Source organism: Pholis gunnellus (assembly GCF_910591455.1).
Source record: "Pholis gunnellus genome assembly, chromosome: 1".
In the NCBI taxonomy this organism is placed as follows: Eukaryota; Metazoa; Chordata; class Actinopteri; order Perciformes; family Pholidae; genus Pholis; species Pholis gunnellus.
Genome location: NC_136528.1, coordinates 3,472,760 through 3,489,475, shown reverse-complemented (window position 1 = coordinate 3,489,475; position 16,716 = coordinate 3,472,760). Strand labels below are relative to the sequence as shown.

At 42.7% G+C, this 16,716-nt stretch overlaps 2 protein-coding genes across 2 annotated transcripts in view; both read right to left on the bottom strand.

The window, feature by feature from the left end:
- Nucleotides 1-491: 491 nt before the first annotated feature.
- Nucleotides 492-11,040, bottom strand: stard5 (StAR related lipid transfer domain containing 5; the record flags this gene model as incomplete). Its single annotated transcript, XM_079165657.1, has 6 exons — nucleotides 492-642; nucleotides 2,678-2,771; nucleotides 3,616-3,733; nucleotides 5,473-5,605; nucleotides 10,040-10,089; nucleotides 10,951-11,040. The coding sequence occupies 6 exons, from the start codon at nucleotides 11,038-11,040 to the stop codon at nucleotides 492-494; spliced, it is 636 nt and encodes a 211-aa protein (XP_079021783.1).
- A 1,114-nt stretch (nucleotides 11,041-12,154) lies between these two features.
- tmc3 (transmembrane channel like 3) overlaps nucleotides 12,155-16,716 on the bottom strand; it is a gene marked incomplete at both ends in the record, with an annotated part of 32,655 nt that continues 28,093 nt past the window's right edge. Inside the window, 5 exons of the mRNA XM_079166331.1 lie at nucleotides 12,155-13,043; nucleotides 15,098-15,371; nucleotides 15,467-15,509; nucleotides 16,397-16,475; nucleotides 16,565-16,690. Coding sequence (XP_079022457.1) covers nucleotides 12,155-13,043; nucleotides 15,098-15,371; nucleotides 15,467-15,509; nucleotides 16,397-16,475; nucleotides 16,565-16,690 — 1,411 coding nt within the window. The remainder of the gene's footprint in view (nucleotides 13,044-15,097; nucleotides 15,372-15,466; nucleotides 15,510-16,396; nucleotides 16,476-16,564; nucleotides 16,691-16,716) is intronic.

Sequence of the window (16,716 nt, the reverse complement as noted above, 5' to 3'; positions counted from 1 at the left end):
AAACTCCAAACCAACAACCTGATACCAGCAGAGGGTAAATAAGGTCCATGCAACATGCATGCTTACTGTACACACTGAAGTATGCGATAATAAGAAGAGGAAATGTCTAGTGTCTCATCAGCGTGGCAAAAAGCACACATGTTCTATCATTAAACACATGTACAAATATAGATTAGTACTTCTATATTCATTCTTCAGACTGAAGGAAATTAATTCATCCCACTCATGGGGATGTAAAGAGGTCAAATGCAAGCCCTCATTCTGATTTTGGGACTGCTTTCAATAAGAGGGTTGACTGTTGAAGAGTCACTGGATTCCTCCTGCAGCAACACGGGACTATAGCAATGTACAAACAAAAATCGTGGGTTGGTTCTATTTGAAGTCAGCGATCTCAGTGTGCTGATTGCTGTTGAGTTTGGACTGTTTAACGGACAACAAACCTGACCAGTAGTAGGGCTCAGGTTTGAAGAGACATGTCTCAACTCTTAGTGTCAAAAGTCCTTGAGGGATTTGACAGCTTTGGCCAGGTTGCTGTAGAACTCAGCCATGCTGGAGGGGAAGAAGGAGTCGACCACGGAGCGAGGGAGGAGGCCACCCAGGTCCGTCTGGAAGAAGCTGAACACCTGGGTTTTGTTGGGCTCTCTAGAAGAAACAAGGCAAGGCAAGTTGATTTGTACAGCACATTTCAACAACAAGGTAATTCAAAGTTCTTCACATAAAACCATTAAAAGCATCAAAACATGAGGCAAAAGAAAAGGAGATTTAAAAACAATTAAGAACATTCATTGAAATATTAAAAACAGTCATTAAAACACTAAAAAGCAGTGTAAGAAATGAAATACAGTAGTAAAATGCAGAAATTGATTAATATCATTGAATGTGGTTCAATTAAAGGCAGCAGCAAACAGAAAAGTCTTGATGTAAAGGAGCTGAGGGTCTCAGCAGACCTGCAGCTTTCTGGGACTTTGTTCCAGATATGTGGAGCAGAAACACTGAACGCTGCTTCTCCATGTTTAGTTCTGACTCTGGGAACAGAAAGTAGACCGGTCCCAGACCACCTAAGGGGGTCGGGATGGTTCATAAGGTAGCAGCAGATCAGAGATGTATTTTGGCCCTAAACCATTCAGTGCTTTATAAACCAGCAGCAGGACTTTAAAGTCAATTCTTTGTTGGACAGGAAGCCAGTGCAAAGACCTCAGAACTGGAGTGATGTGGTCCACTTTCTTGGTCTTAGTGAGGACTCCAGCTGCAGCGTTCTGATTGACTTTTTACAGAGACCTGTAAACACTCCGTTACAGTCGTCCAGTCTACTGAAGATAAATGCATGGACACGTTTTTCCAAATCCTGTTGAGACACAAGTCCTCTAATCCTTGACGTATTCTTCAGGTGATTGGAGGCATCCCATAATCCATAACTACACCTAGGTTTCTGGCTTGGTTTGTGGTTTTTAACATCAGTGATTGAAGCCGAGCGCTGACTTTCAATCGTTCGTCCTTGGTACCAAAAACAATGACTTCTTTGTTTAATTGAAGAAAGTTCTGGCACATCCAGTTGTTTATGTGTTCAATGCATTTACCCAGCCCTTGTATGGGATTATAGTCCCCTGGTGATATAGTTGTGTAGATGTGTGTGTCGTCTGCATAGTTATGATAACACACTTTGTTGTTTTCCATAATCTGAGCGAGTGGAAGCATGTAGATGTTGAACAGAAGAGGCCCCAGTATTGAACCTTGGGGAACACCACATGTCCTTGTAGTCAGCTCTGATGTGTAATTAGCTACAGACACAAAGTATTCTCGGTCCTTCAAGTAGGATTCAAACCAGTTGAGTGCTGTGCCAGAGAGTCCCACCCAGATGTTTAGTCTTTCTAGTAGTATGTCATGGTCGACCGTGTGGAATGCAGCACTGAGATCCAGTAATACTAAAACTGAAAGTCTGCCATTGTCTGTGTTTAAGTGGATATCGTTGAAAACCTTAACAAGAGCAGTTTCAGTACTGTGGTGCTGTCCAAAGCCTTATTTACGGCCTAGAAGTTGTTCAGCTGTTGAAAAAACGCTTTTTCAATTATTTTACTTGAGGTTTGATATTGGCCTATCATTTGTCATTGTTGCGGAGTCTAAACTAGCCTTCTTTAGCAGTGGATTAATAACTGCAGTTTTTAGGGCTCGTGGTAAGACACCTGAGAGATCAGTGGTCATGCAGTTTGAAATATTTTTCAAAAAGTGTGTTTTTTGTGGAATATCCAAGCAGCAGGAGGATGACTTCAGAGGTTGTATAATGTCTTTAAGGCTTCTAAGGTCGATTGAATGAAATGGTGTCATATTTGAATGGCTGTTATTCAGAGATGAGGACAACACATGTCCTGTGGTTGGTGTGGAGGCACTGACTGCTTGTCTAATAAATTGATTGATGCCCAGGTGGACTGGAGCTCAGCAGCTACTGACTCTGGAGGGTTTGTTAGCCTGTCGACGGGAGCAAATAAGGCGCGTGTTCCAAATTTCCAAATTATAATTGCGATGTCTCTCTTTACAGATGTCACAGTGAACCTGGAGATTTGTTTTTTTGCCACCTGCGCTCAGCTTTCCGCTTTCTATTATGAGGGAACAAGAGAAAACGTGTCCTACAGTGGAGAGGAACAAACCACACAATGGACTTGCTTGGCGTCAGTGTACTCACCCTGAGATGGGGACACAGATGCAACCACATGGATGGTTAAATCCTCTCACGTAGCCAGACTGGGGCGGACAGCCCGGGTGAGTCACGTTGGTGGCTGTTTGAGAGGACACAAAACACACACACACACACACATTGGTCTACATTATGCTGGTATTGTGAGATCTGTGGCTCTCAACCAAAACTACACAGAGCGCCTGTAAAACTTCCTTTCCATTCAAATGAGATACTCCAGACACAAAGAAACTTTATGCGCAGATCAAATGTTGAGACTTTAGGCTATTTGGCTGCTTTCAGACTAGTGGAAAGAAAACATCCAAAATACACGTTTACGTGAGTATTCAAACATAACATTTCAGAAAAGTTGTAATGCAAAAAAAAATTGTCTTAATGCAAGTAATCAACTGGGGAGGTTTCATGGTGATATGTATTCGCTAACATGTTTATCATATTCAAGTAATAGGTTGCCTTTTGTCTGTACGTGGCTACTTATAGCCACGCTTTCACCAAAATCATTTTGGAGCAACACCATATGAACTAACACTGTAGCAGAGCTTTAGTCTGATTACTCTGAGCAGCTTGATGGGAATGAACTACAACACGATCAGTGTCTGATTAAGTTAGTTGTTCCAAATGTTTTTGAAGGTTTATTTATTTGACTTATCAATAAGTACTAACTTAAGACTTGAACTAGGCTCCTACAGTGTGAATGCAGGTTCACTTCTTGAGTTCCTATTAATCTGTCCATCCTTAATGTGTGACATTGAATGTATTTATTCTGTTCATGTTTGTAGTGTATCTGCAACATAGTTAAATCTCATACAGCCTTGTCACTTCCACAGGTAAAACGGTCCAGCCTCTGCTGCATGGCACAAGGAATCTCAGGAAGTACAAAGAAAACAAACAGGAAGTAGAGGAGACGGGAATGAGTCGCTACGCACCATTTGATGAAATGGTGCCATCTTCGTACTGCTTCACTAAAATAACATCTACAAAGTCTCGTGGAGCTATGATACCCATAGCTGCTGAGGGCGTGACTGTTCGGCAGATAGAGATGTCCTGGAGAGAGAGGGAGACAAGGGAACGGTCTCAAAGACTGGGTCGAACAAAGCAAAAGCAAATGAATAACAACTCTCGTATCACATGGATGCAATAAAAGCTGGACCGGGCTACATGTTCTGTCTTTTCTTGTTATTAAGTATGTGGATCTGTTTGGAGCTGTAGCTATTGGGTTAAGGGCAAAGCTGATGTAGTCACTGTGACACCAAGGTCCACAAGAAGACAACATACAGCATTTCACTGACTGTGCCACCGTTAACACCACGTCAGCTTGTGTGGTGAAACAACATGTTACACTCTCTATACACAGCACTGCCGCTGCAGGAGAGTAAGACAAAGACTGTGTCTTATAATGGACTCCATGCAGCCCACTAATCCACGATGAGCGCACTGTTCAACATGGGCGTAAAATTGCCACACCGGGCAACATATCATCTGCTGTCTCAGCATATTTAACCCAGAATGAGGGTGAATAGAAACGGATGAAGGACGCGCAGAAACCCAGAACGAGGTGGGCCATGTAAGAGGATAAAACGCTCTGCAAAGGCTCCACTCCCGTTTGCACTGTTTGCTTACGTGATGGTGCCACGCAGCCAGTGAGACAGACGTTGTTTGGACTGAGCCACCGCCACGTCATCTCCAACTGAAGGGCGGGATGAACTTTGGCAAAGCACTTGGCGAGCGGCGTTTTGCCCCCCATTCTTCAAAATAACGTGGAGCTACAGAAGTCAGAAACCGTCATCTCACTCCCTTCAAAAAGCGCCAACAGAAACCATCCTCCCTTCGTACCCTCCCGTGGCTGCAGCATACACTTCAGCTGTTTGAAGGTATGTTAACATGATAGGCATGGGACACAACATGGGATCCACAATATCTAAATGACTCAATTTACACTGGTTGTGGGATGAACCTCCGTGAGACGTTAGGTCTGCAGAGTGGTATACATTATACATGGTGGTAGCTGTCTGTGTGAGCCACCAAAGCAGCAGGCTCCTGGCTATTTCCAGCAGCCATGCTGAACACCCGCACCGTTTGTTGATATGTGCTGCCGCTGTCATATTTCCTGTCCTCACCATGTCTGTTTGAAACAAAGCAGTTCTGTACTTTTAGCACTGCGGATAGCTCCAGACAGTTCACATGGAGGGATGGAGGATTCCATGAGACATATCCCGTCCATCCAGAGAGGGACCCGTCTGCGCACACCGATACGTGTGACGTCACTGTCCCGAGGGAAAACCACAGTGTGCCAGGTCTGAGGCTGGAGACAGCTTTGCTCTCATGGCGACCAAACTCGTATCCACACCGGGGGCAAATCAATGACCTCTTCTGCCAGTTTATGGCTGGACACTGTGTTTGCAGTGTAGTAGGACTTCCACTGCACTCTTTTTTTGGTACAGCATGGTGGTAATCAGTGATGGAATGTAACTAAGTACATTTACTCAAGTACCGTACTTTCCTACATTTTCAGATGCTACTTTCTACTCCATTGCATTTCAGAGGGAAATATGTTTTACTTTAATACATTTATTATAGTGAGTAAATGAAAAACAATGCTTTGTTTCACCGTATATTACACCAGCCAACAGTATCTTACATGCTGCATCAATAATAATAATCTATTAATATAATCATACATCTTTGATTAAAATCAAAAGAAACGTGACTGCTGTATGGACTGAAACCCGGGTTAACATATGACAAAACATCCTGTAATCAGAAGAGAGAGATTAGTAACACACCTCTGTGATTTGTTCCAAAAGCTCAAACCTTTTGACATTATTGTCCCACTTGACTCGGATCCCATTGGGTACTGGTTTGAGACACTCCCACACTCTCTCTGGGCTGCCACTGACAACCCCCTCCCCCTTATAACTGCAGAGGAAGACAGACGAGGACACGGTCAGGAGAGCAGTCTATGTGCTGCAAATGAGATGGATACGTTATTGGACAGGCACATGATTTAACCCCTGCACACAGATATTGGTTTGGACCAAACCTTCCTTAAACATAACCTGGTCAACTGAGCTAATTCAACTTAAACAATGACATTCTAACGAATGAAATGATTAGAAATGCTATAAATTAGTTTGTGAAATATGAAATGATGACTTTATAACTGATGTATTTTATCTAAGCTGATAAAAGATTACACTTGATTCCATTATAATTTACCAATTTACTGTTAATGATTACAAAATCAGGTGTAAACATTAAAGAAATGCTTTCTGAAACGTCTAAACGTAGATGGAGCAGAAACCAATTATTACCTACTGCCAGGGTATTAACTATCTAAATAATGTTTATAGATGCTTTACAAAGCATGTATTCACCATTTTACAAGGCATTTGAATCATCAGTTGCTATTTTATGTTAGCCATCCAGTTTATAAACGACTCACAGACCATTCATTAGCAGTAACATGTCTGTCCCGTGGTGCTAGATGTTACAGTTGATTTCTTAAAAGGGTTACAAATCATTTAGTAATCATAAAAAAATACTTAATACAGTATAAACAATGTTATGTGTGCAGAAATAGACTGTTTAAAAAAACATTAGTAAACATTCATTATAATTTCACTGTTTGTTGACAATAAATTAACTAAGTGTAGCTTACTTAACTATCAATTTCCCAGTTACAATGATGTGATTATAAAATATTACTAGAATATAATAGCTACGTAATAAATCATGACTTCATGAGACGCCATGAATACAAGTGCGTGGGTCTGTCATCGAACTACCGCTCTGTTCTCTTTAGAGATGCACTGCTGCTGCTATCGGAGATCGGTCCGATGCGGCCTCTAAAGGATCAGGTATCGGGGACGACGGGTCAACCTGGGATCGGATACTATTATTTTGGTAAATAACAATTCAGCACATTTATATTTAGGTATTTGTTATATTGTTTTATGGAGTTACGAAAGCAACGTTTAAGTCAAGCCTGATGCTGCTTCACACACAGAAGAATGATCCCGGTCACGTCCACACAGCGAGGCATCGAGCTCTGCTGCTGCTGGACCGGCACCAGCTGAGACCCAAAGCCCAGCTATCGCTATCGGACCGGAGCAAGTTGGATCTTATGAGGGGGAAAAGTTTTGAAAAATCCATTGATAATGTAATTGATGAGTTTTGATATTAAAAACAGAGCCATGTTTCATAATTTTCCCCGTCGCACATTCATCATTCAGAACACAAAACTGCCATTTATCATTGAAGGAAAGTGGCCTCAAGGGTGGGAGTAACAGGGAAGAATTCAAGGGAAGTGATGAAAACTAAAAAGCCCAGCGTCTGCATCTGACTGAAGTGACAGCCATCAATAAGACAGCACTCTGTGGTGGCGAGATGAGCGGAGAGGTTCAGTCGGGTTCACTGCAGCCCTTTTACACACTAGAACGCTGTGAAGACTGAAATCCTACTCGTTGATAAATGCACAGCAACAGAAGATATTATAGAAACTGCCTTCGTTCTTTTGTGCCATTCTTTAATGCTATTTGATGTTTTCTTGGATTTCTAATGGCGGAGTTAGAATTTGAGTTGGCTTATCTCTTTTGGGATTAAAAGGTGCTTATGGAATAGTTATGGTTCATTTAGCACAAACACTGCTGTTTGAATGTTTATGATCAGTGGATCTACAGCCTGTACTCAACTGACTGATTAGTTGATTTGATAGACAGATCTGTAAAAATGGTTTTCTCCGTAAAGAATCACAAAATCCCGTCTTTACATTTAGTATTTACCAGAGATATGTTCATAGGTTTCTTATAAAAGTCAGAATCGATAACATTCTGAATGAAAAAGACTTTTCAGGAGCTGATGATGGAGCTCACAGCAGAGCAGTCAGTCAGGGGGTTATGGGAACATATAGAAGCAGAACTTTACCCCACAAAGCATTCCCAATATGGAATAATACAAGCATGTTAATAAAGACAAAGAATGGAGGGAAAAGGGTATCTGGTTTATTATATAGTTATAATGGTTTTGACATATAATACTTTAACTGAGAAATACAATGTTGTGTGTACTAAAAGGTAATATAAAGTAATTAAGGCAATGCTGCAAGCACTGATACTTCTGAATCAAAGGAAAACCAGGTTATCATGAGGTTATTACAAAAACACCATCAGTTAGAGATGGATGTAGCTTTTAAGATTAAATAATGCAACAACAGATTAAGGACTATTCATCAGTTTGTTTCCACCCTTGAAGAGGAACCATACAGTTGCACTCAGTTATTCAGCCCCCATTGCAAATTAGGCTTATCGGTAAAATTAACAAAATCTCAGCTGTTTTCAATGAAAAACTCAAAACAAGAACAATTTAAATAGCTCAACACAAGCAATACTACAAGTGGTTTCTCCTAATTTAAAACAAAAATGACACCGTAGTCTCAAAACGGTTCAACTTCTTCATGACGAGCGTCTTCAGTACGTAGAGCACCCTTTTGCTGTTATGACCTGATGCAAAGCCTGACTCCAGGTTCTGTCAGCGTTCCTGAGGAATCTTCGCCCATTGCTCATGGGCAACGGCCTCCAGCGCTCCAAGATTCTTCTCCAAATCCCACCAGAGATTTTCTGTGAGCTTCAAGTCAGGCGACGCTCTAGAATCTTCCAGGACTTTTTCTGGAACCAAGCCTTGGTGGACTTTGGAGGTATGCTTGATGACGCCCAAGCCTTTTTTCCCCCCCAGGATTTCCTGATACTTGATTGAATCCATCTTGCCCTCCACACACACACTGCAGGTTTCCAGAAGAAGCAAAGCAGCCCCGGAGCATCACCGAGCCACCGCCATGCTTCACTGAAGGCAGGATGTTCTTCTCAGCGTATGCTTCGTTCGTCCTCCCCCAGACATACTTCTGTGGCTTATTAATATGGTTATGAGCATATTGGACCCGACTTTTCTTGTGCTTTTGGGTCAGTAGTGGTGTACGTCTTGGAGTCGGGGCATGGAGACCTTCAGCGTTTAGTATGCGCCTTACTGTGGAAACTGAAACCTCAGTGCCTGCTGCCACCAAAGCTTTTGCAGTCACTCGAGGGTTTTTTTTTTGGCCGCCTGCCTCCTCAGACATCTGGTCGCAGCCGTTGATGACTTCCTCTTTCTGCCACGTCCAGGTAGAGGTAGAGTAGCCAGCTTCCACCGGTGTCTCTAGCGACATTCAGTGCCTTTGCTATCTTTTTGTAGCAATGATCTCTTTTTGGACAATTCTCTTGACTCACCCACATTTCTAATATGCACTCAAACGTCACTGCCAGTCCAGGTATTCGATGTGTTCCATCTCAAGCACACCTGATGCAAATAATGAGGCCCTTGATTAGTTGCATCAGGTTTGCATGAGACGACACCTGATGAGGGATTCTATTGAAGGGATTCTAATAAATAAATGATGCATAGAATGTGTTCATTCTGTACACACGACATCTATCACACTTCTGTCCATCCTGATAGAGGGATCGCTACTCTGTTGCTCTCCCACAGGACTTCCTGTTCCGATGTGAGGGTCCCGGGACAGAGGGTGTCGTATGTAGACTGTAAAGCCCTCTGAAACAAATTTGGGATTTTGGGCTACACAAAAACAAACTGAGTCGAATAGAATAGAATAGAACTAGTTCCCTGTATTTCAGAAGTCCACTTATGGCAAAAGAAGTTAATTTCAGAATGATGAACGAGATCTATACCCGGGCAATGACTCCTTCCATCAAAGGTTAAACTTCGCTTTGAATGTTGGTACTTTCTGTAATCACTTCCATTATTAATTGGTAAACATTTTAATCACTTCATCACTCCCACCCTTGAGGCCAATAAATTACAAATGTGTGTTGTGAATGATGAATGTAAGACAGGGGAAACTATGAAACATGGCTTTGTGTTCATATCACTCCATTATTTATGGTTGCATTTGTATCACCTCTATTTCTACCAATTAATTTATGTTTTTCACCCCTCATACGTTCTCTCACAACTCTGCGACAATTGGAACTTGACATTTCTGACTTTCATACAAAAACTTTGTTCAAACCACATTTGACAATCTTAAGTATCTTGAAAAGTGGTATTAAAGTATCTGCTGGTAGCATCTAATAATAACTTTGAATATGTAAAAGATTAGTAGCATGGTGATTTTAAACTGTCTGCAGTTAGTCGTCACACTATGAAGGTACGGTAGCTTTGTAAACACAAGCCCTGACTGATGTCCTGAGTTTACCGTCACACGACCTGAAATGTTCCATCTACAGATATGATGAAATGTGTTCAACTGTTGATGAAATCTAAACGCCATGAGAAAGAAAAAAAGAAGTTGAGGTTTCTCACACATTCCCTGGGAACTCCGACGAGGGACGCCAAGACACAACCACGTCATTCTGCCAAAGAAAGCAATTTACAGTGAGCTACATTTGCTTTAGTGTAATGAACAGCCCTGGTAAACACACAACATATTTCAAAAAGGCAAAAGAGGGTCATAGGTCGTGTCTCTCCGCAGTCTTGAGGAGCGCGAGTGTGACACAGGCCGGTATGAGGTGATGCACCATGTGAAGCGGCGCTGGCACTGTAAAAAGAACATGGACAGCAAACAGCAAAGCGTGCACCCCGGAATGAATTAAATGATATGTTGCAGTAGTGATGTTTTAAATAGTGTTGGAACAGTCAGAGGTGGGACAGACGACGCGTGATGTCTGTTTGTTGTCGAGGACGGTGTCGTCATCTCCTGTAGAGAGAGCATCACTCCTTTACTTTAGCTCTGTTAAACTGACAGTGCATATGCTGAGTATGGATAACCTGACACTACTCCACCATCTCATGTACTGGGACTTGGGAAAAGGGGGGTGAAGAGTCTGTCTCAAGCAGACCCTGAGCCACCAGCACTCACTGGCAGATCTGTAGGAACCAACACCAATGACTTCTCTCAAGTCTGTCCCTCGGTTTAGAGAAACTGAAAACTGAAACTAAAGTGGGGAATTTCCGAGAGCTAGGCAAAAATCCAACATCAAACCAAGAGTTCCTTTAACGTGACACGTGCAGAATGAAGTGAAGAGCTGATTCTAAAGTTCAGTCACGTGACGTAAGCTAACCGAGTCGGTGAGCAATGAATCAAGAAACGTTAAAACCGAACAATGGAGTTACCCGCTGGTGCTCTGTGACCATACCAGAGAACAGCATGCGTCAGTGCACAGTGCATATTAACGTTACATGTCACACATTAATTAATAACAGAAAACATTTACCGATTTCTTGCAGACTTTCCAGCCAGACTCATCCGTCTTGTAACCCATCATGCAGTCACCCACTTCCTTCGCTTTATGTTCATAATCCATAGTGGTTGGTGTAAATTAACGTCACCTTGCTAACCTAGCGTTAATTCAAATTGCAGACTTGACGTTAGCTGACGGCACAGCGGCTAATGGTGGATACACGATGTCCTGTTATCTTTTAATTCAACAGAAACCTCGAAGAGACACTGTAGCTGAGCTGTGCGACTCAAATGCAGTAGCGACAATTGAAGTTACTCAACATGAGCAAATAGAACCGCTGCTACAGAGCTAGCGTTAGCCAAAATGAATGAAATGTGCTATGCAATGCCCGCATCGTTCACTGACAAGCAACTCGCTCACGTGTCTAATGGATATGACAACTCTGCCAGCTGCTGGTCACTGTAAACCCTTTACGGCCGCGCGACAGCACACACCTGTCTCGGCCAGAACGTTTCAATTCGAAACTATTTGAATGAATTCCCTGAAATACAAGAATTGTTAGCAGCGGTGTCAAATCATTCAGAGAAAAAATTCTTCCGGTATAGCTTTCAAAATAAAACGCCATCTCACATATTTAAGCGTTTATGAAAATGTACCATGCGCTATTACAAAGCTTTCATTACATTTTCAATGTGTTCAGTGATTTATTCAAGAATGTTGGTATTGTTTTTTAACACAGCAAAACATTTACGTAAGCGAAAGGTACCAAGCATCTTATTTTGAAGGCAAACGTGCCCGACTCTTTCTCGTAATCTTGATTGCATCACGCACCTGCAGCTGGAGTCCTCGTATGTTGCAGCAGAGCAAGCTGGGAATTGTAGTGTTCACGTCATTCCATCCGAAATGCTGCTTATTCAATGTGCCGGACGGATCAATGAAAAATCACTATCGATTCTATTGTGATCGGATGGGAAGCAGGTGTTATGTAAACTGTGTGTTCCCTAGTTGTTATACCTTCAGTGCAGCATGGTTTGATTGTTATACACAATGCTACAATAACCCATTTAATTATCTGATGTACATGTACACACATCGGAGAAGAAAGAAAAAAAATCACATTTATGATAATATTCTTGTTGTGCTTTCAAATCATTGTACCCTTTCAACCACTAGTAGTGTATATATCTTTGATTTTTTGAGACACATTTTAACAGAATACATAATTTTAGCAAAGATGTCATACATTTGAGCAGACAAGGTCATTTGATTCAATGACATTTTGATCAAAGCTGGTTTTGGACTTCTTTTTGGCCAGCTTCCCTTGCCCGGCATCGGTCTTGAGATGGTGCTCCTTGTTGTGGATCACCTGAATGTACTGGTCAGTGCTGCTGTTTTGCTGGTCGCTGCTGGAGGCCAGGGAAGCCGAGTCTGACTCGGTCAGAGGGGTCTCTAGCTTTGGTCTTGTCTTGGGCTTCACAAAAGACTCCATGTGCCTGGTCCTGGCCGGGGACTGACAATGTCTTCCTGGGGAATGGATGCGACGCCTGGTTCGTACAAGGAGCGAGTCTGCTCCTCTCACATTGGCCTGGGCCCGGGAGTTTGACTCTAAATCTCCCCAGTCCATTTCTCCTTCACCATCCTGCCCTTCATCCTCTCCTTGCACTCCATATCTGCCCCGAGCTCGAGTGTGACCGCCTTTAACCACAGCCACGTGGCTCTCTACGCGGTCCCCGATGTAGAAGTGTGGCGGCTGGTGAAGGTCAGAGAGGGACCGGGGCCGATGAGCCTTTCCCAACGCCATCCTTCTCCTGCTTTTTCCCTCTTCCTCCTCCTCTTCCTCTTCACTCAGATGCTGATGCGATGGGTGGGACCGGTGAGGATGTGGTTGGTGGTGAGCGTTGCGGGGTGTGTAGCGTTTGATGTTGCGTGGGTACAACTCGAGGATCTCTGCAGGCTCCTCCATGAGGTAATGGCGTGGGATCCGTGTGGATGAGCGCAGCAGTTTCTTCCTGGGCTCGTGCTCATTGACAATCACATAGCGGGTGGTGTGACCGCGCCGTCCTCCATAACTCTGTGCAGTGATGATCCCGGCAGCCTCGACTGGATGTATGGAGCGTACGGCCTTCCTGTACAGGGGGTCAGAGTGGATGTTGTCAGAATAGCGAGCTGGTAGATTATGCGCCACTTGGTGGTAGGATTTGGACCTGCAGGTGCCACTAGGGCCACCAAGAAAGGGTGGAGGCCTGTTACAAGAGAGGACAACACATAAGAATGAACTTAGATAACTATGATGTAATATTATTGTTGGTATGTTGGCAAAATATAAGGGGACATATTGTTCACTGTAATGGATAATTAAACATGGTTCAAAAACACTGAAACAAACAACTTTGGTATGATTTGTATATTGGTCAGCAGTGATGTAATGTATATGCTATTTGGTCAAAATGTTTTTAAACGAAACACTGGAATGTTCCTTTAAAGCTAATATTTAGCAGGTTTAAATTGGACCTTTTTCATGCCAAAAGACATTCCCGTAACTTACAAGTATTCAGCGTTTCCCACAGAACATTATTCTTCAGAATGAAAGAAGGAGCCGAGGCAGCATTTAGAAAACCCAGGTTTGCTACGAAGGTAGGACTGAACAATGAATCGTTTTTATATAAAATATGTATAACTCAAATACATTTTTCTCGTTGCCCTAAACCTGTTCTGTAACAATCCTAACACGCCTTGAAAGTAATATTTTAATATAGTTAAGACTGTCACTACTAACACTTGGACAAACCTCAATTAAGAAGCACTAACATGTTGATGTTTGAAAAGCTGTAAGCTGTTCAAAATGATCAACCGAGAGGTAGGTCTTTCAGTAAATACCACATTATGTTACATAACTACAGAGATGTAGCAAGCTGCTATAGCTTGAGCTACAGTGTCAATGACCAGTAGCTGGATATTCAGCTGTTGGCCAGGGCCTTGTTTCCCAAAAGCATCATAAGGCCAAGATGACAAAACGGGATTTGACGAGTAATGCTAAAAGTAAATTGCAAAATAACATTAAAACTATTCATACCACAGCAGCGATAAGACACTGTTTCAATAAAAGCTTTTAGTACATTTGGGCAGGCAGAGGACCACCAACCGGGATCCTATTGACCCAGGGCAGCTTCCAGCAGTCTGAGGAGAATCGTTGTATAGTTTAAGCTCCTGTAAGTTAATGTATCGAGCTTCCTGCTGAGTGAATTTGAGTTCCTTCTGGTAAACACCAATCTTCGAACCCATCAGTTATCGGTGTGACGACATTAAGCTTGGGGGCGGGGATCTATATTTCTGGGTTCTGGTGTAGCCGGTTCACAGATTACATTTCTGCCAAAGCGTTCTGCCTCTTTTCCCCCCACACAGTCTATTTACCTGCATTCAACCAAAGCCTGCTGAAAGTGATTAGTCAATACTAAACAGACTACAATCGGACGCCAGAATGCTTCCGTTGCCAATTCTTGTCCCGTTGCCTAGAGATTATACATGTGAATGCAGAATCTCCTTATAGAAAACAAATGGTTACGCAGTGTAAATGTCTAGCTTTTATTGTAAAAGGCATGACCTGAAGGAATGGATCTGGTCTGCTCTGCCTTTGGTTGAAAGGATTAATAAAGTTTGTTGTTGTCTTGGTACGGAGCCTCTGTGTTGTTGCACGCTATAGTGCATATTTTTAATATGTACGTTTCGCACAACATGATTGATTGACGCCTTTATTTGAGGTACGTAAGCTCAGAAAAATCAGCCTTGTTCCGGAAAAGAAATTGCGTCGCTTTTTCCTTCTTCTTCTGCATTCTGTATGAAAGTACTCACTAAAATAAAATATACATTAACAGGCTAATTATTTGCAGGAAAGAAAACAGACCAAGCCCCACTTAGGGTTCAATTAACAGCTTTCAAACCAGTCCAAAGGAACCGCACTACCCGGGCAAACAGAGTTAGTTTCAACCAAACCAAACAGGTTAGGTTGTGAAAGAATCCAAAAACTACAATCTAGTTTAAGACATCCCCATTGGCTATATCTTCATCATTTATCAATTCTACAATAAATACCTAATCAATGAAAGTGTATAGATCCATCATATAATCCTGCTGTCTTTAGACAATCTGATTGGCTAAACCAAAATATCAGTGTGTGTCAGACCTGTTGGGTATGTGCTCCGGCCTGTGTTTAGGCAGTATGGTCACTGTTGGACTTCTGACTGATCCAGCCACACTCCCTCTGTTCAGGTCCGCCCTAGAAGCTGATTGGGTGATCGTGCGGATGCTGTTTCCACGACGAACGGGAGAACTAAAATTTGTAACGCTGCCGTTCCGTCGGGGAGATGGAGTGTGAATGGAGGCCTCCTGGCTCGTGATGTCACTCTCCTGCTGATCCGGCTTTTGGTCAGCCGCAGCCTCTGGAGCCTGTAATCTCGCTAAGATGGGGTAAATGTTACAGGGTGAGGGTCACGAGTCACGACAAGAAATAACGGAACACACACAGGACACGTGAAAAAAACTCCAGAGATACCTGCAGCAATCTGGAAGACTTTCTTCTTGTCCTCGGTCCGCTCCTAAAGAGATTAAAGGAAAATTTCACCTTCAATATTTTCTACATTTTAGCTTAAAATTACTTAAAGCTACTACAAGCCACTTTCATTTTTTCATTTTGGCGGTCCCTTTGGACAAAAGCGGTAGTGTTTATACGAGCACCAGAGTCCCTTTAGAAAACATTTCATAGCGTCTTTCTATTCATACACTGATGGCACGGGCTCTGCAAGGTGCCACTATCTATTACTATCCATAACTAAGCATCCACACGGCCTTCGGGAGCAGTTTGGGGTTAAGTGTTTTGCCCAAGGAAACGTCGACATGGACTGTAAGTGCTGGGGGTCGAGCCGATCTTCTGATTGAAAGACGACCTGCTCTACCGGCAGCATTGGCGGATTTGGGTCGATTGGCAGTGGGCTGGTCTCTGCTGGAGGCCCTGCCGGAGTCTGAGCTGAAAGAGTTTCTGGTGAATCTGCTTGATTTCGTCTGATTTCTCTAAAATATTGATATCCTACCGCCATCAAAAATCCAGTATCGTTCTGCCTTTATTGTTTTGTACCCACAAAACTAAATTTTAAGAAGCTCCTTGAAGACAGCTGAATTATCACCCGTCAATATGATTGGTCATATTTCTGCCGTATTCTTCCTTTCATATGGGGCAACCAAATCTGCTAAATGCAAATGTGCTATGATTGAGAGGGATGTAGACATTATATTGTGTTTTACAAAGCATACATGTTGAAAATAAATACAGCATGGTAGCCCCTGCATTCAGTGTATGAATGGGTGTGAATGGGTGAATGTTGACATGTAGCGTGAAAGCGCTTTGAGTGGTCGGAAGACTAGAAAAGCGACAAGTACAGTCCATTTACCATAAAACCACTCAGCAATTGATTCGTCAGAAACTTACAGTCTGGAGCTGCATCCTCAGCTGGTTGTTGGTGAATTTGAGGGATCTGGCAATGGCCTGGAGATAGTATATCAGCATGCTGAAACACACAAGGACAAATGATAAGATGTGTGTGTGTGTATGTGTGTGTGTGTGTGCGTGCGTGCGTGTGTGTGTGTTTAGTCTTACAACAGCAGCAGCAGTGCTGGCAGCACTACGACAGGGCTAGTGACGTAACTCATCACTTTACTGAACCACAGGGGGAAGTCACTGGCCACTGTCTCAGAGATGATGTCATATATCTTCTCTTGACCACTGAAACACACATTTAAGTACTTTTA